Source organism: Pseudopipra pipra, chromosome 17, assembly GCF_036250125.1.
Source record: "Pseudopipra pipra isolate bDixPip1 chromosome 17, bDixPip1.hap1, whole genome shotgun sequence".
Lineage (NCBI taxonomy): Eukaryota > Metazoa > Chordata > Aves > Passeriformes > Pipridae > Pseudopipra > Pseudopipra pipra.
In genome coordinates this window covers 15,246,234-15,267,962 of record NC_087565.1, presented here as the reverse complement: position 1 = coordinate 15,267,962, position 21,729 = coordinate 15,246,234, and the positions used below count along the sequence as shown (strand labels likewise).

Genomic DNA, 21,729 nt, shown 5'->3' with positions numbered 1-21,729 from the left:
TGCCCTGCTCTGGGGGACACTGACTCTGTCTGTCATCCTGGGAGGGAGAACAGGGTGCTGTGGATGGTCTGTCCTGCTGTGGGGTCTGCGTGTCACTGCAAGGGTCCCTGTGTGTCTGTCCTTTGGGGGCTCCTGGTCCATCAGACCCAGGATCTTGTCTGTCCGTCCTGCTGCAGGGCTGGGAGGACAGGGGGAATGGCTGCCAGCTGGGGGAGTGGGACCCGTTTTGGGGTCAGCGGGGAGTAGCCGCCAGGCATGGATGGTCAAGGGGTCAAAGTGGAACAGCACCGGGCAGGGGAGCTGGGGATGGACGGGGGGGAACGGACCGGGCAGGGGCTTAGGAGCCGAGCCGAGGGACAGACGGAGTGATAGGGACCGAGCCAGGGGTGAACGGAGGGACAGGGACCGGGCTGTAGGTGAGCGAGGGGTCAGGGACAGAGCCTGGGGGGCAGGATCCAAGCCAGGAGATGGATGACGGGGACAAGTACCGAGCCGGGGGGACAGGGGAACGGGCAAAGGGATGGATGGGGGGAAAGGACCGAGCCGGGACCGAGTGGGAGGCACCCCGAAGGACACGTGCCTCTGCTCACTGAACACCTCCGCAGTGTCGGGGGTCGGGCGAGGCCTGGTGCTCTCCCACCGCCTTCCCGGAACCACCGCCCCGGATTTCCGGGAAGGGCCGCTCCATCTCCGGTTCCGGTGGCGGGGGGCGGCTCGTCCGGCTCGGCCCCGCCCGGCCATGGCGGCCCGGTGGCCGGACCCCGAGCTAGCCCGGCAGCTTTTCTTCGAGGGCGCGGCCGTGGTAGTGCTGGACGTGCCCGAGGGCACCGAGTTCGGCATCGATTACAGCGCTTGGGCCGTGGGGCCGCGATTCCGCGGCGTGAAGATGGTCCCGCCGGGGCTACACTTCGTGCACTGCAGCGCGGGCAGGGCGGGCGGCGGGCGGGACACGGGGCCGCGCTCCGGCCGCTTCTTGAGCCTGCGGCGCCGCGAGGTGCGGGTGCTGCGCTGGGACCCCGCGGGCGAGGCGGTGCGGCCGGAGCCCCCCGGGGAGGGCGAGGCTCTCCGGGAGAGCCTGCGGGAGCTGGACGCCTTCCTGGGCCCGTACCCGTACGAGACGCTAAAGAAGTGGGTCTCGCTGACCTCCTTCATCAGCGAGGCGGCGGCGGAGCAGCTGCAGCCCGAGAGCGGCGAGATCTGCGCCTTCGCGGAGGTGCTGCTGGAGCCGGCAGGGCGGCACACGCGGGACCGCGCCGGGCAGCACCGGCCGCCGCTCGGGGCCGAGTGCCAGAGCTACGCCGAGGGGCTGGCGAGGCTGCCCCGCATGCGGCCCCGAGCCGGCACCCAGATCCGCTTCACCGAGCTGCCCAGGCAGCTGTACCCCGATGGGGCCACTCCCGAGGAGATCACCCGGCACAGCATGGACCTCAGCTACGCCCTGGAACGGGTGATGGAACAGCGCTATCCCGGCCGCCCGCTGGAGCTGCTCGGTGAGCACGGCCCGGGGCACACCTACTTTATACCCTTATTTGGGTTGTAGCCCATTTGGGGGTATAAAGTCATGAAGGCTGAGGGAGTTGGGCCTGTTCAGCCTCAAGAACGGACGACTGAGAGGCGACCTCATTATTGTATGTTAATATCTAAAGGAGTGCCAAGAAGGTGGAGCCAGGCCCTTTTCGGTGGTTCCCAGCAATAAGATGCGAGGCAACAGGCAGAAACTGATACCTAGGAAGTTCCACCTGAATATGAGGAAGAACTTCTTTCCTGTGCAGTGACAGCACACTGGAACAGATTGCCCAGAGAGGTTGTGGAGTCTCCCTCACTGGAGATATTCCAGACCCATCTGGTCACAATCCTGTGCCACATGCTCTGGGATGACCCTGCCTGAGCAGGGAGGTTGGACCAGATGCCCCACAGTGGTCCCTTCCAACCTGAACCATTTTGTGATTCTGTGACTGTGAAATGAGAGCTCTGGGATGAAACCTGTGCTTGTTCCCTGGTGCCCTGAGGCATCTCTCTTTGTTGCAGGACAGAAGTTGGTGTAGTTTTTAGCAGCAACAGCGCCTGTTCCAGTTGCCTGGGGAAGAGACCTCATTGGGGTCTGTAGCTTCTTCGCAAGGGGCAGAGGGGCAGCATCGATCTCTGCCCTCTGTGATCGGTGACAGGATCTGAGGGAATGGCTGGGGCTGTGTCAGGGGAGGTTTAGGCTAGATATTAGGAAAAGATTCTTCCCCCAGAGGGTGGTCGAGCACTGGAACAGGGACCCCAGGGCAGTACTCATGGCCTTAGAGCTTGAGGAGTGTTTGGACAACACTCTCAGGCATATGGTGGGGTTGTTGGGGTGTCCTGTGCAGGGATGGGAGTTGGACTCGATGATCTTTCTGAGTCCTGTCCAGCTCAGGACATTCTGTGATTCTGTTCTACAACTCTTGTGGTGTAAGGATGTGATGCTGGAGGTCAGGAGCTGTCAGCCTGCTTCTGGCTTCTGGGTGCTGCTCTTGGAGCCCAGATTGCCTCAGGTTAAGTCAAAAGCAGCAGTCACAGGTCTGTCATCTGGCAACAGCCTGGCACTTTGCCTGTTAAGTCAATCTCTTGAGGACAGGTCTTTCAGAGTCCTGGGAGTGTTGAGTGGGGCCGAACACCCCCGGATCCTTGTTCCTGATGTGTGGGGAGGGGGTATGGTTCTCCCAGCCAGTGGTTCCCGGTGCAGCAACTGGTCCCTACCAGGCTGGCACAGTGGCAGCTCAGACGTGTGCTCTGTGTGCTGTCCGTGTGCATGTGTGTACTCTGTGTTTGCTCCATGTGCTGCCAGAGACTTGCCATGGCAGTGTCTGGGCTGTGCCAGTGCTGTGATGTGGAAACCCCCTCAGCCAGGGCTGCATCTCCCAGGGCTCAACTACTCCTCAGCCTTTTATACAACCTGTGATGCAAATAAATACTGAAGCTGTGGAGGTCCTGCAACAGGGTTTTGTTCTGTAGTAGGATGGAGGGAGAAGCCCTCCCAGTTTTACAGCTGAGGCTACTGAGCTTTTGTTTTTCCCTTCTGTTTTTTCTCTATTAATGTTATACAATTTATTCTTTTTCAAAATTGTCAAAGACAACTGTAGAATAAACAATGAGTTACCATAGGAAACAGTGGCAAAATAGCTGATGCCAAGCATCCAGTGAGATGGACTGTGGGTCTTAATTCAACAAGGCAAACACATCTGTGAATGTACTGCTCAGTGTTCCATGGCAGTGGCGTTTGCAGTCCCATGTGGCTCTGGACACCCAGGCTCAGGAGGACTGAATGCTCACAAAATAACAGCAAGGTCTGACTCATTGTTTGGGTTTGTAAAGTCCTGTGAAGTCCCTCTACAATGATGATAATCACAGTTACAGGTGACCTGCCCCATTCTTCTTTGAAGAGCAGAGCATCAGCAAATGGTCAGTGTTCAGAGTATCAGTCACTGCTGGCAGGATGTGCAAAAGTCAAACCAGCACTTATCAGTCATTTACAGAGCTTTGAGGAGGACACATACCTTGGATATCTGTCTTATGTGTGTTTTGTTTTCTGAATCCACACAGGTGAGCTGCAGTTTGCTTTCATTTGCTTCCTCATTGGGAACGTGTACGATGCCTTTGAGCACTGGAAAAGACTCCTGAACATCCTGTGCCGATCTGAAGATGCCATAGGGAAGTACCAAGACCTTTACATCAATCTCATTTCTGTGCTGTATCACCAGCTCAATGAAATCCCAGCAGATTTTTTTGTGGACATTGTCTCCCAGGACAACTTTTTAACCAGCACGTTACAGGTACATTTGTGACTGTCCCCTGAGATATAGGAGTGGGAAGCAGGGCATACAGGGCATCAGAGCAAATCTGGGGAAAAGCTGCAAAAGGAATCAAGCTGCTATTGAACTGTGTGGGATATAGTGAGCCTGTCTAAGCACACAAGGATTTTCTTTTACTTTTTCCCTTGTTATTCATTGAGAAATGCCATTTGCTTCTCATCTCAGCATTTGGTCTGCTCAAATTATGCCTTGAAGAGCCTAATGCAGTGTAAAATTGAGTTTGGCAGGGAGAGGAAATGTTGCAAATAGTGCTGGAAGCAACGTGCCACAGTGCCATGGGTTTGGAGTTCTGGACTGGCACATCTAATGCAACTGGACTGCACCAGCAGACTTGTCCTAGAAGGTTTTAAGACCTTTGCCTACATTGAGCTGAACAGCTTCAAGAAAGGCTGAGCAAGTGCAAGATGATGTCTGTGTATTTTTGCCCAAAGCCATTCATTCTTTAAAAACAAAACCAACAAACCAACACTAAAAACTTTTGCTTAAAGGACTGATGATGCTGATTTTTGAGCAGCTTGAATGGTTTGCTTAGTATGCAGGGAAGCTGCAGCAAAACTTGAGCTTAGGGCAGTGATAGTGTTTTAGAAGATTTTCCATTCCAGTTAGCCTTAAGCAAAGCTGAAGATTTCCTGTAGTCAAGTTCTTATCCAGAGGGAATTTATGATTATTCCAACATGCAGCAAATGCTGCTTCTGCTGAGACAGGCAGGGGCAAATATGTGATTCAGCAGTGAAACCAGTTACTCCCAATGGCTGTGACCATACTGTGACAATGCAGCAAATTGGCTAAACAAAACTTAGTTTAAAAAAAAAAGCCAAACCCAGACACACTGATGAAGTTCAGCAATGGAAACAATCCCTGCAGTAATTAGGGGTAGTAGTGCTTCAAGTGCTTGATGCCTTCTCCTTTCCCAGAAAGCAGGTGCATTCCTCTCCTTTTAACTCCCAAGTTCTTGCTATAGATTTGGGGAGGGTTGAGGGTGTTTGGTTTTAATTTGCTGGGTAAAATGGTATGGGAAACATTGCTTTAATCAAGTGACTTTTTTTAATTTGGATTCTTACAAGTCTCACTTTTTTAATTAATATTTTATTTCTCTTGGTAGATTTTTTCTGTCACATCACAGGACTGAAAAACCCAGCTCTGTTTGCAGTACACTCAGAGCAACTCTGTGCATTGTCAGCTTACAGTACTACAAAGAATATGTCACCCAGCCATTCTCTCTATCTGAGGGGAATTTGGGAAGCACCCTTATTGCTCGTTATCTTTCCTTTTTGGCTGCCTGAGTCTTGTCCGCCCCTGGGTTCCATCAGTCTGTGTTTTACTTCAGCAGCAGAAGCTGTGCTGGCACAAGGGACCACCCTTAAGCCTTGGCAGGAGTCATCAATTCCTAGTGACAAAGAACAACTTTGCCTTGCTAAGTGAGCCTCTCCTCACTCAAAGTTCTCTGCTTCTCTACTCTCCTGGGATTTCCCTGGAATAGTGCAAGGGAACCCCTGGGACTTGCCTTATCCAGTCACTTGGCACACACCCCTCAGAGTTAACTGGGTGTGGGCAGGTGCGCAGAGGTGTGTGGGGAAGTGTATTGTCTGTGGAGCTCCTGCTCAGCTCTGAATACAGCAACTTTTTATTTTTGGAGTTTGATCCAAGGTGAGGAGAATACAGCACAACCACCACTGACTGTGCAGCCCTAACAATGTTTAAAGAAAAAAAGATCTTGATCAAATAGCTAATTTAATGTGCAGTTCATGGAGGAGAAGTGGGAAATATAATCTTTTAATGTTTTTTCTTTAACAGCAGCCTTGTTGTGTACAAGTTCTTGTAGAAAGAGGTAATGTCATGGTACAATGAACAAGGAAAAGACAAATGATCATTCACAAAGCAACAAACTTTGCTGCTTGTTGTCAGTGTTTTATCCAGCTGTCAGTAGCTCTCTCCCAAATATAAGGCTGCATTTTCCCCAGAGGAAATTTCTTCTTATGGAAATTAATTCTGAGTCACAAGTTCAGCAGAGGAGCAGAAGCAGGTTGATGAGAGATGAGCTCTGGGGCTAAATTCCCTGTTAATCTTACACAGATACTTTCACTCACCAGGTGCCAACCAAAGCTGTGACATGTTAATACATTTGTTCTTGGATGATGGAGTGGAGAGGTTAGTCCAGATTTCAGTGCCCTGTCCCCAAGGCTGTGCTGGGGATAACTGGACTTTTTCCAGAGAGCTCTCATTCCTCTCTTACCTTCAAGGTCTTTTTATTGAGTTTCCTCTGTATCTAAGGTGTTGGTGATACCATATTACAAAATTACTTTGAGAGATCTGTAACCATGGAAACAATGGGTACAATTACCTGTTGGCCTTTTGGACACATGCTGGAAAATCGGCTACTGATAATGCTTTTTTTTTAATTCCTTCTGCTCGGACATTTTCCTTAGCTCACACTTAAGCATATTTCAGAATTCCATAATACAAATTCAATTACATGCATATATGTGCTTCAAACAGAGTTCTTACCTGAGTGCACCTACTCAATGTCGTGAAGGCAGGATGGGATGGGTTTGGGGCTGTGAAATCAGAGGTGTAGGCTTTGGTTAGCTAGCTCCAAAGCAGGAGTGGTTTCAGGTTGGTGCATCCCTTGCCAGTGGCCTAACCTGAATCTCTTCCTGGTGCTCCCAGGAATGTTGATGATGTCCTTGTAGGAAAGAGATGCCCAACTGGTGCCATATCTGGGCTCTTTGTGACCTCTGCTCTTTCTTTTAGGTGCTCTTTTCCTGCATGTGCAGTGCTGCTGTTGATGAGACTCTAAGGAAAAAGGCTGAAAAGTTCAAGGCTCACCTAACGAAGAAGTTTAAATGGGACTTTGAGGCAGAGCCTGATGACTGTGCTCCTGTTGTGGTGGAGCTGCCTGAGGGGGTGCAAGTGGACTGAGCCAAATGCTTCCTTGGCAGCAAACAGCTTTAAAAATAACTCATTCCTTCTCTTCTCCAGCTGTGCCAGCTTCCTGAATGCAGTTTCTGAAGCTAATCTTCTTTCTGCTGTAGAACAAGGGAGGATGCTGAACTTTGCGAGGAGATCAGTTATTGGAGGAGTTTGAGAGTTGTCACATGGACACCTTGTTTTTTTCCCCAGCTCCTCTGTAACAGCTCCTCATAGAATACACATTCAATACAAATTCAAAGAATCATTTAAGTTGAAAAAGACCTTTTAGGATCATCAAGTCCAACCATAAATCTAACACTGCCAAGATCATCCTGCACTCAGCTGACTGGGCTCGTGTTACAGGGGTGTGACGACGACTGTTTCAGTACTGTGTCAGATGCTCATGCTGCTCACTGTGATTTGTCTGTTGTGGAAGAGGACTCAAAGCCTCAGCAAAATTCCTCCCATTGCATACCCCTAACACTGAGGTATCTTATTCCTCTCATTCTGTTAAAACCTTTTGTATTTACTGCTGATGCTCTGTTTTGCCTGAGGTAAGTGAACAGTTTTGTGACAAGAAATAGTTACTGGACTATAGTCACCCAGGCCTTGAAGAACAGAGCCAGCAAGATTTAAAGATCAGATTTCCACATGAACTGGAGCCTCTATTTTGTTGTAATTGGAAATCTTATATATTTTCCCTGGTGACAGTCTCTTCTTTGTCCCCAGTTCCCAGGGACAGGCTGTAAGAAGCTTGCGTTGTTTCTGCAAACCTGCACAGGGTTGTACCAGTCAGTTGTTACTTCCTTGGCTGTCACCCTCAGGAATTCATCTGTGTGCATGTTGAACAGGATAACGCTCTTTGTTAGTCTTTTGTCATTTAAAATAAATCTCAAAAGAGCCTTGTCTACAGAAAACATGTGAATGAATGGGGTTTAGTTATTTAGTCAAAGCTTATAGTACAGTGACACTGCCTTCCCTTCCTCATTGGGATGTCCAGTGTCCCTGCAGATGATCTATTACATCCAAGTGTGGAAGAGGATACACGGTGTGGCAGAAAGCTCAGTGTGTTCTTGGGAAGAAGGTGTGTGATGAAGTGTTTCCAGATCATCAGGAAATTCCCACAGGGATGGGCCACTGGAAGCCCTCGTAACTGCTGGGGGCCTTTCCCTCCTTCCCGCAGAGGCTCTGCACTCCATTCCTGTGGTGTCCAGGTCTATCTGAAATGGATTCTGGATTGACCACAGGCCCTATGGGGAGGTTACTCTAATTTGGCAAGTTACTCTAGTTTGTTCTTAAGTCTTCTCTTCCATGCTTTCTTGTCCTTAACATCTTGAGATCTTTTGCATGGCAATGTGGCTGTGCTCTCCCTGCCTCCTTGCTCTGTGTTTGGATCCACAGGCAGAGCTCTCTTTCAGGTTCCTCCCAGTTTTGATGGACGAGGCCTTTTTTGGTTTGTTGGCTCTTTGCACCGCCCCAGTGACTGGTTCCGGTGCTTGGCAGCAGAACACAGATCCCTGATGTCGGTAGGGAAGGGAGCAGGGAGCCTGGGGCCCTGCCTGCCTGGAAGGGAGAGAGGAGCAGTGCCCTATGGCTGCACAGGGCTGGCCAGGCAGTGTCAGTGGTGACAGTGGCCTGGCAATGCTTCACTGCTTTGCTGGACAACAATTTGAGTATGTGTTTGTTAAATCTCAAAACCGCTAACTGAAAATTACTGTTTGTAGTGGTCAGGTTTCCATGATGAACTACACTTTTATCAACTGAGAAAAGAGAATATAATTGTACTTCCATTGTGGTTTTTTTTCTTTTTGTTAGATGGTAGTAGGGACAGCTAATCCCAGAATGGGTTGGGTTGGAAGGGACCTTACAGACCATACAATCCCACCCCCTGCCATGGGCAGGGACACCTTCTGCTAGACCAGGTTGCTCCAAGCCCTATCCAACCTGGCCTTGAACACTTCCAGGGATGGGACAACCACAGTATCTCTGGATAATCTGTGCCAGGGTCTCACCACCCTTACAGGGAAGAATATCTTCCTAATATCCCATCTAATCCTGGCCTCTGTCAGTTTAAAACCATTTCCCCTTGTCCTGTTTCTATCTGCCCATATAAAACATTGCTGTCCCTCCTTTTTATAAGCCCCCTTATATCTCTTATTATCTCTTATTATTATTTCTTATTAGACCACAAAACAGGTGGGGAAGAGTCAGGCCATGGGGACACTGTCCCTCTGTTGGACAGGACACAGAAGCAGCGAACTTTCAGCTAAATGCAGGTTGGGATGTTCAGAATCCAACTCCATTACATGACTCCGTTGCATACTTTGAGGGAAAAGGGAAGCAAGCACATAGGAAGCAACTTGTTGGATGTTTGCAAGGGGGGGTTATAAATTTGGGAGGGAAAAGAGGGCAGTTATTCCTTTTGGAGTCATCAGGAAGGAGGCTATAAAAGGCAAGTGGCACCATGTAATATTGGGATATTTTCCTCCCCTTCTATAGCCTTAGGCCAGCTCTGGTGATGATGCTGCCCCTTCCTCCAGCTGAGGTGTGTCATTTTCAGAAGGCAAAAGAGGGATTGTGGTGTGTGTAAAATACACCTTGCTGCAAGCTAATGAAGTGTAATTTGTGATGTGTTTGCAGCTTTGCTTCAGCACTGAATTCAGGTCAGGACATGCAGCTTTCCCTGTGTTGTGCAGTGGCACTGAAGCATGAGGTACATTGGACTCCTGCTTCTGTGGAGACTTGTCCAGTTGCCAGAGCTGTGCCAGTGAGGAAATCGGCATCATTCCTGCCCTGTGACATGTGCCTTCACTGCAAATTGGATTGGAGCAAGGGCCCTGCTCAGCCCCAGGTGAGGCTGATCCCTTGGGAACCAGCAGGGGCATGAGCTGACCACTGGGCACCCCCAAAGCTGCACTGCACCCTGCTTTCCCTGTGCAAAGCCCAGAGTGAGTGCATTGAACCCACAAAACTGCTCTTCCATTCCTGTTTGCTGTCCCCACGGGCTCAGTGACGTTGGACAAAACAGAGTTTTCAGTCTCAGGGATAATTTTCCAGTGTGGGGCCTCTGTGTTGTCCGGAGGGTTGCTTCTTGTTTCATCGACCCTGCAAATTCAAAAATGAGGAATGTGCTGCCTGAGGCTGTGGGAAGCTGCCTTCCTGTCCCAATATTGCACTACTCCCTCTTTTTTTGTTAGGAAGAGAAATGGCACATCTTGCTCTGATAGTTCATGTGGCTTCATTTGTGATTTCCACTGCCTCCTGCCCACTGCCAAAGCAACAGCCAGACCACTTCTGTCTGCTTTCAGGTGGATTGGCACCATGGCACTGGACGACATCTACAGTGTAGTTCTGCAGCTCAGGTTGGGTTTGTGGCAGCAATGCCTGCAGGCCTCCAACAGCGCCAATTTGTGTGCTATTAGATGTCACCCAGAAGTGTTCGTCGTGTGCTCTAAATGGAAACTAAAGGTGCAAGAGGGCAGGTGGGAAGGTGTAGAAAGTGATCAGTAGCTTGTTAGTGCTGTAGTTTTAAATCTGAAGTGAGCCCAGGGTTAATGGTTATTTGAACCAGCAACTCTTCATTGGGGCTTTCGCTTTTACTGCTCAATGGTGAGTTGAATTTTTGATTCTTTGCTCAGTGTTTTCTCATGGTAACCCTCCCTGTCTCTCAGCATTGTGGTTCAGCTCAGGTCTTCTTCTGCTTTTATTAGGTTTTTCTGTTGCTTGTTACTATTGTACCCTTATTTTTCTAATCCAGAAATAACATGGTAGATATCCATTTGTGCCTCTAACAATAACCAGGAGGTAGGGGTTTTTCAGGGTCTCTTAGACACACACCACCTTTACTTGGAGTAATGTTTATTTCTGCTACTGCTTTGGCAGCTGGACATAGCCTATACCCGCTGCTGCAGATGGAGTGGCTGGCACCAAGCTCCTGGAATATGGAAAAAGGTGGAGTGGAATGCCTTGATTCCTTTCTCTGAAAAAGGAAATCATCTTCCCCTGGAATTGCTGTTTATTGTCAAACAGCTACGACAGTGGTGTGTTCTGCAGCCCTGTTACTGTAAAAGGGATGTGTTGTGAGTGGTCATTCCTTCCCAGTGTGCTCAGCTATTCCATATCCAGTTCTGCTCCCCTCTAAAACTGTGCACCTCCTGTCCTGATGTGGGCTGGGACGCATTTGGGAGCGCCGGAGTCTGTCCCAACTGGTGTACAAGCCCCAGAGTGGAGCTGGAGTAGGTATTGGGGGTTGCTCCATAGAGCATGGGCTGTGCTAGAGCCTGTAGTTAATGCACAGGAGACATTGACTGTGCAGGAGCCTCATTAGGAGAATGCAAATGAGATGCAACGCAGGCTCAATGCAAATAAACTCCAAATGGGTTAATCAATAGCAGGAAAAATCCATATAGCAGGCTCTCAGAGCCACTGCTTTCGGTGTGCTGGTCCAGCTTCTGCCGTGCCTTGGTGGGTCTATGGGTTCATGAGGAAAGAGCTGCAGCAGAAATATGTCCTGCAGATGCAGCACGGCCAGATTGGCACCTTGTCCCCTTCCAGCAGAGCCCACAGGCTCCAGCGGCGCTTGGCCACTGCAGCTTGAGGGGCTCCACAGATTTGAAACCAAAAGGCTGAGCTACAGCGCCTGCCAGGTCTCAGCTTTGGGCAGACAAGAAGCAGGAGGGCGAAGGACACAACAAGAGGGTTCCCTTTTCTCATGCCTCCACCCCCAGGAGCATCCTCACCAGGCCACTCTCCTCAGTGGCCTGGCTGCAGGCGGTGACTCCTGTGTCCCACATGGACCAAACAGGTTGCTTAACTGAAGTGCTGAGAAGTTGCCCAGGTTATAGATCCCTGAAGTGTTACCACTGGAATGTTTTCCCCCTCTGTGGGGGAGTTGCAGCTCATTCACTCTCTCAGGTGCCATGCAAGGCTGACCTGGTAAGAGGAAGGTACCAGCAGCTGGGAGTGCTCCTGCAGTGCCCCTCTCCAATTAACTTACTGTCTCTGCCTGTAAAAGTTACGTCTCACAGTCATTAAATTCAGGAAATTCAGATGGTATTGGGAGGAATAGAGGAAAGTGCAGGTGTTGAGCAAGGAGTGGGGACACAAGGGGCAGGAGCCTGGAGCTCCTCAAACCCCCTGGGCTGGCAGTTGGGGGCCATTGATTGCCAGGGCATGTGTGGGGTTCCCCAGAATGGGTGGTGGTTTTACCCTGTGCTACAGGTTTCAGTAATTTTAAATCTTTTTTTGCCCCCAAAGGCGGGTTTAGCCACATTTATTTTGGAAGGAGTTGATTTTTCAAAGCAAAAGCTGCTTCTCCTCCCCAGCTCTGATGGCTGTGCTTGCATTCATTAGGAGGAGGGCAGCATAAAGGGAAATGCTGTAATATGGATGGCAAGTTTCAAGCTTAAATTTATTAATAAATAAATAAATAAATAAAAGGAAGTTGTCATTGGTTTATATTCAAAAATCCCTGATTTCTCCCTCAGCTGGGGAGCAGCTGAAAGTGTGAGGAAAAGCCCACGGTGTCCAGGAAGGCTTAACCCAGGGGTACCTGTGGGCTCACAGGAGGCTGCTGAGGTTTGGAAAAGAGGGACATTAAGGATATTATTACTGAAAAACTGGGTTTGGAAAAGACATCCCGTTCCAGCAGTGAAGCAGACATGGGTTTGTCCTTGCCATGAAGGTATTGGATGTTGCATGAAACAAGAGGTGTTTCTTTTGACAGGACAGAATTTGGGATTCTTCTTTGCACTGAAGCGACCAAAGAGGTGGCCATGTCTATTGGGAAAGGATCTCCAATGGACAGGATTTTCCTTGAGAATCTGACCTGTTTCATCCTGTGGGGTTTTTTCCCTCTCTTTTTTTTTCTCTTTTTTTTTTTCTTTAATGAAATTAGCTTTGTTTAAACAAAGGCATGTAGTGACAGGCCAAGGGGGGGACGGCCTTAAGCTGACAGAGGACAGGATTAGATGGGATATTAGGAAGAAATTCTTCCCTGTGAGGGTGGTGAGGCCCTGGCACAGGTTGCCCAGAGCAGCTATGGCTGCCCCATCCCTGGAAGTGTCCAAGGCCAGGTTGGAAGGGGCTTGGAGAGACCTGGGATAGTGGAAGGTGTCCCTTCCCACAGGAGGGGGTGGAATGAGATAATGTTTAAGATCCCTTCCAACTCAAGCCATTCTGGGATTCTAAACAGTGGGGGTTCCCGTTAATTGTGTTTCAGGCATCACTGTGAAGTGCCCCAAGCTAATTCTGCAAGTGGAAGGTCAGCAGAGATACAAATTATCTGTGGGACTCTGCCTTTACTGTGAAAGTTGCTCATCACTTCACTGGCCTGGTAAGAAGCTTGTGAGTTAATGTTCCAGGAGCAGTCTTGTTAACAGTGGGAGTTTTTACTGCTTCCCCAAAAAAAACCATTACCTGTGTTCTGGGAGGGGGGGCTGCTTGCTTGGCCCTCCTGGTGGGGTTCCCATGAGGAGCATTGATGGCAGCAGCACAGCCTTCAAAACAAACTTTACAGAGCAGGGGTTTCAGAGCAGGAGAGGGACCTCTGGGTGGCTCCATCCTCACAGGTTTGGTGTCAGATGTTGGAATTTCTGCATCTGTGCTACATGAACAACTTTGTGTTCCTGATCCATCCATATGTTTTAAGTACTCAGTGACAGTGAATACTCATGCCTGGCTGGAGACAGTCCTGCTCCAGTCAGTCCAAGGAATTCTTTATAGCAGGTGGTTATTCCTGGGAGCATTGCCTCATCAGTGAACACTGTGACATCCCAAGTTGTACTGGACATCCCAGCTTGAAGCTGATGCTTCACACATGCTGAGGCCCTGATTCCTCATGATCTGAAAGGGACTGGCTGCTCCAGCACCCAGTATTACCCACTCCATGGAGCAACAGAGCAGGCTGTGCACCGCGTAGTTCTGCGACAACCTGCATTTCAGGGATGGTTGTTCCCTTCAAGCAGAGGTTGACTGTTTCCAGTAACAGGAAGTGAATTGTTCTTTAATACGGTTTGATGGAGGATTTTATGTGGCCACATTAATGTGTATTCACTTAGCATTGCCTGATCCTTCTCTGCACAAGTTCTTGTGCCCTTCAGGCTGATGTGAGCTGCTTAAACACATACAATGACCCATTCTTGTGCCGAGGGGACCCTGATGGGATCTCCTGCTCTGCCTGTGGGGATTGCTCTCTCCAGGGAAGAGCAGCGGCTCTAGAGCAGAGTAGTGACAGAGTGGGGTACAGTGACATGGGCTCTTGCCACAGGACTGCTGACCATCTCTGTGAGATCCACAAATCTCGCTGAAGTGAATTCCTGGCATCTGGGCAGGAGGAGATGGAGTGAGGATGAGCTGGAAACCTTGCAGCAGCTGGGGAGAGGAGTCAGGCAGAAGTGCTGGGTGGCCTCTTGGGCTCACTTCTTCCATTTGTTTAAAACACAGCCCCTTGTCTGGGGGTAATTTTGTTTTGTTTTTCTAACAGCCCCTTCAGGATTTAAAAAGCATCACTTGAGAATCTGCTGAGATTCACAGACTTCTGAGAGACCTTCCACATGCAGTCAGTGCAGCAGGGACTGGTTAAACACATCACCCAGCTGTGCTGGGTGGTCACTGGGGGCCTCTACTGGCTTTATTTCATTAGCATGAGCTCACTGGAAAGCGCTATGCATGTTCATCGCTGCTGAAACTTCACACTACCCAAGTGTGTTCATTTAATGGACTTATTTTCTTAACAAGACCAATAACCAGTGTGAACTAATGTTCCTTCTGGGGCTCTCCCTCATTTCATTCCTCAGCAGAATTGGGTAAGTCAAGAGCTCTCCTGCATTAGCAAGAAGATGTTCCACCTTCCTTATTATCCACCGTTCACTGCAAAGATTCTTTTAAACTCCCAAAGAAAACCTTTGATTTACATTTTTCCTCCCTCTTCCTTTGCTTCTTCAGTGACAAAACTTTTATTGCTACTTCAAAAGACCAGACAACTCCTCTGATTGTGTCAGGGGTCCTAATCCAACTTTAATGGGACTTAACTCCATCAGTATTCCCATGCTTCAGGACTGAGAGCAGACAGCAGGTTTTGTCTCATGTCAGCAGTAAACCACAGTTTTTTCCATGTTCCTCTGACGTAAAAAGCATCTTTTGGTGGCTTTACCAGTGTCCCCAAGGAGGGTCCCTCAGAGTTGATTGGCATGTGTGTGCAGCCTTAGGTGTGTGGATGCTCACAGAGGTGAGCTGCCAGTGTGCTCATCACGCAGCTGAAGGTGCTCAGCAGCTGGGTGGGTTTGAGCTCTGCTTCTTCCCCTGGTTCCTCCTAGTGCTCCTCAGAACCTTTTCTCTCTCTCGTCACATGGTTGGTGATGGGGGGGACTCAAGGCTTGTGATTTCTGTTCTTGCAGGGCAGGAGGGGAGGTTTTGGAGAGAGGCACCCCTAGGGAGGGGCTCTGGGGCTGCAGCCAGCCCGGGTCCTTCTCCAATGTGCTGAGTGGGCACTGTTGTAAAGCAGATGTAAAGTGCTCCATGGAGGAAGGAGTGAGTGTGGCTGAAGCTGGATGTTCTAAGGATGTCTCGGAAATCAGAGCACTGTTGCAAGGCAGTGAAGTGGGTTTGTTTGGTGTGTGAGCAGGGGTTGCTGCATCCAGCCTGGCTGCTGGGACAGAACCCGCACAGCCCTGACTGTGGTGCTCATGGCAAAGGCTTGTGACCATAAAGTGAAGCCAGCAGGAGCTATGCTTGTCCTGCAGGTAGTGGAGGTGAGGCAAGCACCAAGGAACAGGATCTCCTGCTCAGCTGCTGCATGACAACTGCTGTTAACCCATACCCTGTGTCTGTGCCTGGCTTTCAAAGCTGTTTCTCTTCCTTCCCACCTGACTGGTTTTGCCCAATGCTGCTTATCCTGACCTTCCCTGCTTCTACTGTGAACTGATGGGGAAATGCAGTAGATGAAAGCTTTTCATGACTTTCCTGTCTCCCTGACCTGATTGCTTCCCAAAGGGAATGGGAATGAGTGGATAGATGAGTGCCCAAGGTACCTGCCCTCAACCACTGACTCCTGCTGGTACGGTGGCTGCACAGACCTGGACCACAAGATGTGACAGGAACCTGTTCTGTGTGATGGGGTATAGATGTATAAGCAAAGTGCCCAGAGTGGTGTGGCTGGTCCTTCACTGACACGACATCAGCAGAAGAGCTCTTTGCCCTGGAGAACCAGCAGAGTCAAAGCCAGGGATGGAGACTGTGCCTGGGCTGAGGGATGAGGGCACTGATTAGATCTAGCTCGTCAGAGGTGTGAAGAAGGTGTAGAGATGCTGAGGTGTGTGGGGCTGAAGGACTGGAGGGGCCATGGACTGGGCTGAGAAGGTGTTGGAAGTATTCCACTCCCTCCCAGCTTTGGAGCCCAGCACCCAAGAAAATACACAGTGGGATCTCCAGGAGAGAGAGCACTGTGCTGGTTGAACCTGCACAGATCTTGGGAGGAGAGCAGTGGTTTGCTCTGAAGGCTTTCCCCTCTGTAGACAGTGGCCTCTGTGTTTGGGAGATGGATCAGTAGCAGGTTTTAGGAGATGGAATGTGAATGCTTGCTTGGATTTAGCAGGAAGACACAAGGAACACAGTTTTTTGAGATATTTGAATAAGGTGAGGGGTGCTGCAGGTAGGATGGATAGCTGACTGTGTGATTTGGAGGAAGCAAGGTTGTGTCTGGTATGAGGAAGGACAGCAAAATCTGACTGAGTTGATGGCTGGAGAGATGGGATGGAGGAAGACAATCTCTGCCTCCACCTCCACAGCTCTTCTTCCCTGTGATGTGCTGGGAACAGAGCTCCAGGCAGTGAAGAGCTCAGTCCTGGGTCTGTGAGTAGCCAGAGCCAGGGAAGGGTCTCTGCAGCTCACAGCAGGGAACAGAGCCAACTGGGTACCCATGGGAGGTCCCAGTGAGGGAAATGTGCTGGTGGGAAGATGACTTGGAGTGGCAGGATTTCCCCCAAAGCACAACAGGATAGGGGTGGGGGGGAGGGTGCTGCGATGGGGCAGAGCTGGAAGGACATCCCTCTTCCAGCCCTTTCAGCTGGATGTGCTCCTGAGCTGAAGGGTAACGTGTGTGAGGAGCAACCTGCCCAAGGGGTACCTCGATATTGCCCTGAACTCCACCGTATGCTGTGGGGGAGATGGATGGAAAGCAGGAACAGCCAATTTGTCCTGCAGGCTGCTGGCTGTGCTGGGGCTGAGGGATGCAGGCTGCCCGGGGGGGCACCTCCTGACAGCATACGGGGCATTGGTCCTTCCCTGGGCCCTGCTGAGGCTGTGTCACCCTTTTGGTGGCACTGCTCTGCTTGTCAGTCCCTGTGCAGCTGCCATGTGCTATGAAGACTTCAGGAAATAATCCTTCTCCCTGTGTCTTTCCAAGCAAGGAGGGCTCGTGTAGAGAACAACAGGAGGAGCTTTTCCTTGAGGTCACCTTTCCTGGTGTGGTTCTGCTTTCCTTCTGATCCTGTCTGGACAATATCTGTTCAATTATCTGTTCTCTTGCAGCAGTGCCTGAAGCTGCTCATGGAGGAGTGTCACGACGAGGGAAGAGAGAGACGCTCAATATGAGAATCAGCAAGCTTCGTTTATTGATCACTGCTAACAGCTTAATATATGCTTTATAATTAGCTCATACATATTGCAAAAGCTAAGCTCATTATTGGTTCTTGCTTAAATGTTGATTCAGCCTTTACTCCCTTCTTTTGTTGACACAGGTGGCTCTTAGTTGCTTTTGTTTTGCTAATCACAACGTCCTGTTTACCAGCCAACTAGCACGTACAAGGACACTGTAGCTTTGCTATCTCAGATTTTCTCACCGGCCTAGACAAGCCGTGTTCTATATTCTAACAGCTCGTCCATAGCTTTAGCTATATCCATATGCCCTTGTCCTGCTAGCCAATTCTCCATAGAGGAGCCCTGCGCTCTCTTGTGATGCTGCTGGAAGCCTAATATTTGAGTGTGGTGTGAGCTGGGTGCTGTCGTCAGCCCTGTCCCCTTCCCAAGGGACAGCGTGGCTTGTGACCAGCACTGCTTCTGACAGCCCTGCAGCAAGTGCCTTCACAACAAGTTCATTTTTTTATCTGTCCCTGAGCCCTGGTCCCAGGCAGGGCAGGATCCAGCACGGGCAGAGCAGGAGGAGGTCGTGGCCACCCCTTCAGGAGCAGGACTAGGGTCCTGCAGGCGCGGGTGAGGACTGCTCCCCTTCACAGGCTATGAGCTGGCCCTGACTGTGTGAGAGGCCCTGTTCTGAGGGTGGAGTTCACAGTTGTCCCTGGGAAGTGTTGTGGAGTGTCCCAAGCACTAAGAGCTCTGTTTGTCTGGAGGTAGCAGTGAGTTATGCTTGCATTTCACTGAGGAAACTGGGTGACATGATCTCAGCTGGTGCAGTGGGAGTGTGACAGAGCCAGAAGGAGCCCAAAGGCTTCTTCAAACATTCTCCTGGCTTCTCCTGCTTCTCCCCTGCCAATGCCCCAGCCAAGCTGCATCTGACTGTTGGACAACACTGGTACCTGCTGTCTGCCCACTGCTGCGTGTCCTGCTCAGGACTTGAGGTGGCATTGGGAGTGCAGGTGGCTTGTGGCCCAGAGGTGAGCCTGGTGGTGGAGCCCCGACTCCTTGGTGTCACATCGGTCCTGGAAGAAGTTCCTAGCGCTGGCTGAGTGCTGTGCTGCCTGCCTGGCACAGTGGGAGGAGCAGTGAGTGTCCTCTACCCACGTGTAGGAGCCCCAGGTGCGGAGGAGTTGAGGAGCAAGTAATTGCTGTGCTTCATAAGAAGAAATAAATAAAAAGGACTTTGCAATGGAGTGTAATCTCCTGGGGAAGAAATTGTAGCTCTGCTCCACCCACACCATGCATGAGCGGCCTTTGTGCACTGACTCATTCCTCTTTCCTGGAGACCGTGGGCAGGGCTGTCACCTGCTGCTGGGGGGCCTCTGCTGTCCACCACGGGCAGGACCAGGGCTGTCTGCCCCCTTGTCCTTGTGCTGGGCTGCTGGGACAGCTGAGGGGGCCTGCAAGGGACCTCAGAATTTCAGCTCTGGGTGACTGTGGTCCTCCAGGAGCTCTCGTGACTACACCTGGTCAGGTAACTCACCTGGCCCTGCCAAGGCTTCCCCCTTCGTCAGTGCTGTCGGTCTGTCTGCCTCCTCCTTAGCCCACATGTCCTGCGATCCCAGGGTACCCAATGTGTGTGTCAGTGTCCCTGCACGTGCTCTTCAGTGACAGGTGGGACTGTGGTGGGTGATGGGATGATATCTGGGAATGGTGAGGGTGTGCCTGTATCTCCGGTAAACAGGAACTGCTGAATAGCCTCTTTGAAAAACCAGAGAGATGTGAAGGAGAGGTGGGACCTGGGAGAGCTTCCATCGAGCTTCTGGGAAGTGCCTGATGACCTTGAAGCATCCTTCCACCAGCACCCAGTTTGCTTGTGAAGCGGCTTCTCAAGAGGTGTTGTAAAGACCAGAACTATGAAAGAGAAATGCACAAATATCTGCAACCTCTGGCAGAGGAAACTCTCAGTATGTGACTGGCCAGGGGAGTGCAACATCTGCCTTGTTCTCATGCTGTGAGCCCTGATGGGGAGGGATCTGTGGGTTGGAGGTGGCAGCGTCCTTGTTCCTCCCTCCTTGGTGTGCTCAGGGTAGCTGGAAGAACAGGAGGGCTGTTCTGAAAGGTGGCTTGCCCACTGGGGACTGAGCAGTTCTTCTGGATGCCTGTGTCCCACATGAGGGTCTTGTCTCTGCTTCTTGCAACTTCTGTGTCTTATCCATGTCAATCTCCTTCACTACAAACACCTGTGGGGAGCATCTGCACTCACAGTGCTGAGGCTGGAGACTATCTCTTGGCTAAAGGTCTTGTGCTCCAAGTGTGGCACTTGACACCACTCCAGGGATTTGGGGTGAGTGGTAGACAGGCTGTGGCTCCTGCCATGATCTCTCCCCACTGAGCGCTGACGCTGTGAAGTTTCTCAGCCATGAACTCCTTTCTGTCTGTGCCTCCATCCTTGTCACAGGTCAGGCAAGAAGGGAGCTCCAGGGCCCTGCTATGGCACCCTGACCACCTGGCTGCGTGGGCAGCATGGCCACATGTGGTCAAGGGGGCAGTGGGGTGCTCCAGTGGTGCTTTGCTCTCTGTATAGAGTGTCTTGGTTCTGGTAGCCTCAAGTTGTGCCAGGGGATATTTAGATTGCATATTAGGGAAAATTTCTTCACAGAAAGGGTGGTCAGGCATTGAATGGGCTGCCCAAGGCAGTGGTGGAGTCATCATTCCTGGCAGTGTTCAAAAAAGTTGTGGATGTGGCACTTGTGGACATGGCTTAGTGGAGGCATTAGCAGTGCTGAGTTGGACTTGATCTTAGAGGCCTTTTCCAATCTAAACAATTCTGTGGTCCCTCGCACATGCCCCAGAGGGACATGATCACAGCAGTGATGTGAAGGAGAAGGAGCAGAGCTCCCTTTGCAGCTCCTGCTGCTCGGCAGCACAGCCCTGGTATCTCAGGATGAGGCTGTACCATGGGGTGCGGGACATGGAGCAGAGGAGCAGTGTGCAGAGCTCTGCCCACAGGAAATCTCTGTGTGTGACTTGAGAGTAGGGGCTCAAAGTGGCCATCCAGGTCCTGTCCATGGTGCTGTGCAGGGTGTTGGGAGCATGTAGAAAATGAGAGAGAGGAATGTTACTTTGCTCATGGCAACACAATTTCCCTGGCTCCTACTGAATGGAGCACTGGGCTGCACGGAGCTGCCTCCCAACGAGGACACAGTGTACCAGAAAATCAGGCGCATAGCTTGGTGATGATATGATGATGTGATTTAGGCTCATATGAGCAGTAACAGGAGATGAGCAGAATTCAAGGAGCCAAGCATCTTGTGAGAAAAAAATAGAGACAGATGTGGGAAGGAGATAGGGAAGACTAGATCTAGGCTGCGATAGGACTGTGGCCTCTAGGCCAGGCTAAGGATCGGTTCGTCCTGGGCAGAGGATGGGTGATCTGAAGGTGGCCTTTTCCTTACCCTCGGCCTGATCTACCCTGCTCTTTTCAAAGTTCACCTGTGGCCGTCTCTGGGGCTCCCAGCACAGGCTGCCCAGAGAAACTGTGGCTGCCCCTTCCCTGGAACTTCAAGGCCAGGTTGGACAGAGATTGGAGCAACCTGGTCTAATGGAAGGTGTCCCTGCCCATGGCAGGGGGGTGGAGCAAGATAGGCTTTAAGGTCTCTTCCCACACAAACCATTCCATGATTCTATGGTTCTGTGGTGGAGGGACCCTCCTTTTGTCTTCTCTGTCACGCATATGATGTGTGGTGATGGGAGGTGATGGTGCTGTTTGTCCCTCCTGTCATCAGACTCTACTTTCCATTGGCAGGAGGGCTCAGCTCCCCAGGCCAGGCTGTTTTCATATTTGCTTTGAGTTTTTTTTTTTTAGTACAATAAAAAGTTTGAACAAACAGCCCCAGCTCTTTGAGCAGGCTGCTGGTGCCACTGGTCCTGCTGGTGCTTGGTGGGGGCTGGCTGACAGTGCAAAGAGCATCGCTGGGGGATGCTTCATACAAATGCACAGCATGCATAATTTACCCAGACATTAATATTAATGACTGACCTAGCCTAATCCCTTGTAAAACCAATCAGTAACACAACTGCTCCTGTGGCTGCCTGGAGGGCTCATTTCCTCACCGGTTTTGCTGGGATCCTCAGCTCCTGTCTTGGCACCAGGTGAGGGGATGGAAGGCAGCTCTCAACAGCCCATTGCTGCTCCCCAGGGCCTTGCAGGAGCTTGGCCTACACCTCTGCAGCACAGCACAGCCTCGGGACTCACCTTTCCTTCCAGACACGTGGTAGATTTTCACAGAAGTAGCTTTGTGACTGAATTTCTTTTGTTTATTTTTTTCTCCAGCTTATCCAGATGTCTCTTTTCCACCCTAGTGCTGTAAGTTACTGTCCAGTCTCCATTCAGATTGGCCCAGCTGGC

At 50.7% G+C, this 21,729-nt stretch overlaps 1 protein-coding gene across 1 annotated transcript; it reads left to right on the top strand.

The window, feature by feature from the left end:
* Nucleotides 1–689: 689 nt before the first annotated feature.
* Nucleotides 690–7,665, top strand: AAR2 (AAR2 splicing factor). The gene is made up of 3 exons (XM_064674441.1): nt 690–1,490; nt 3,568–3,797; nt 6,588–7,665. Exons 1-3 carry the CDS (start codon nt 740–742, stop codon nt 6,753–6,755), a joined length of 1,149 nt encoding a protein of 382 aa, XP_064530511.1. The 5' UTR covers nt 690–739; the 3' UTR covers nt 6,756–7,665.
* The last annotated feature ends 14,064 nt before the right edge of the window (nt 7,666–21,729 follow it).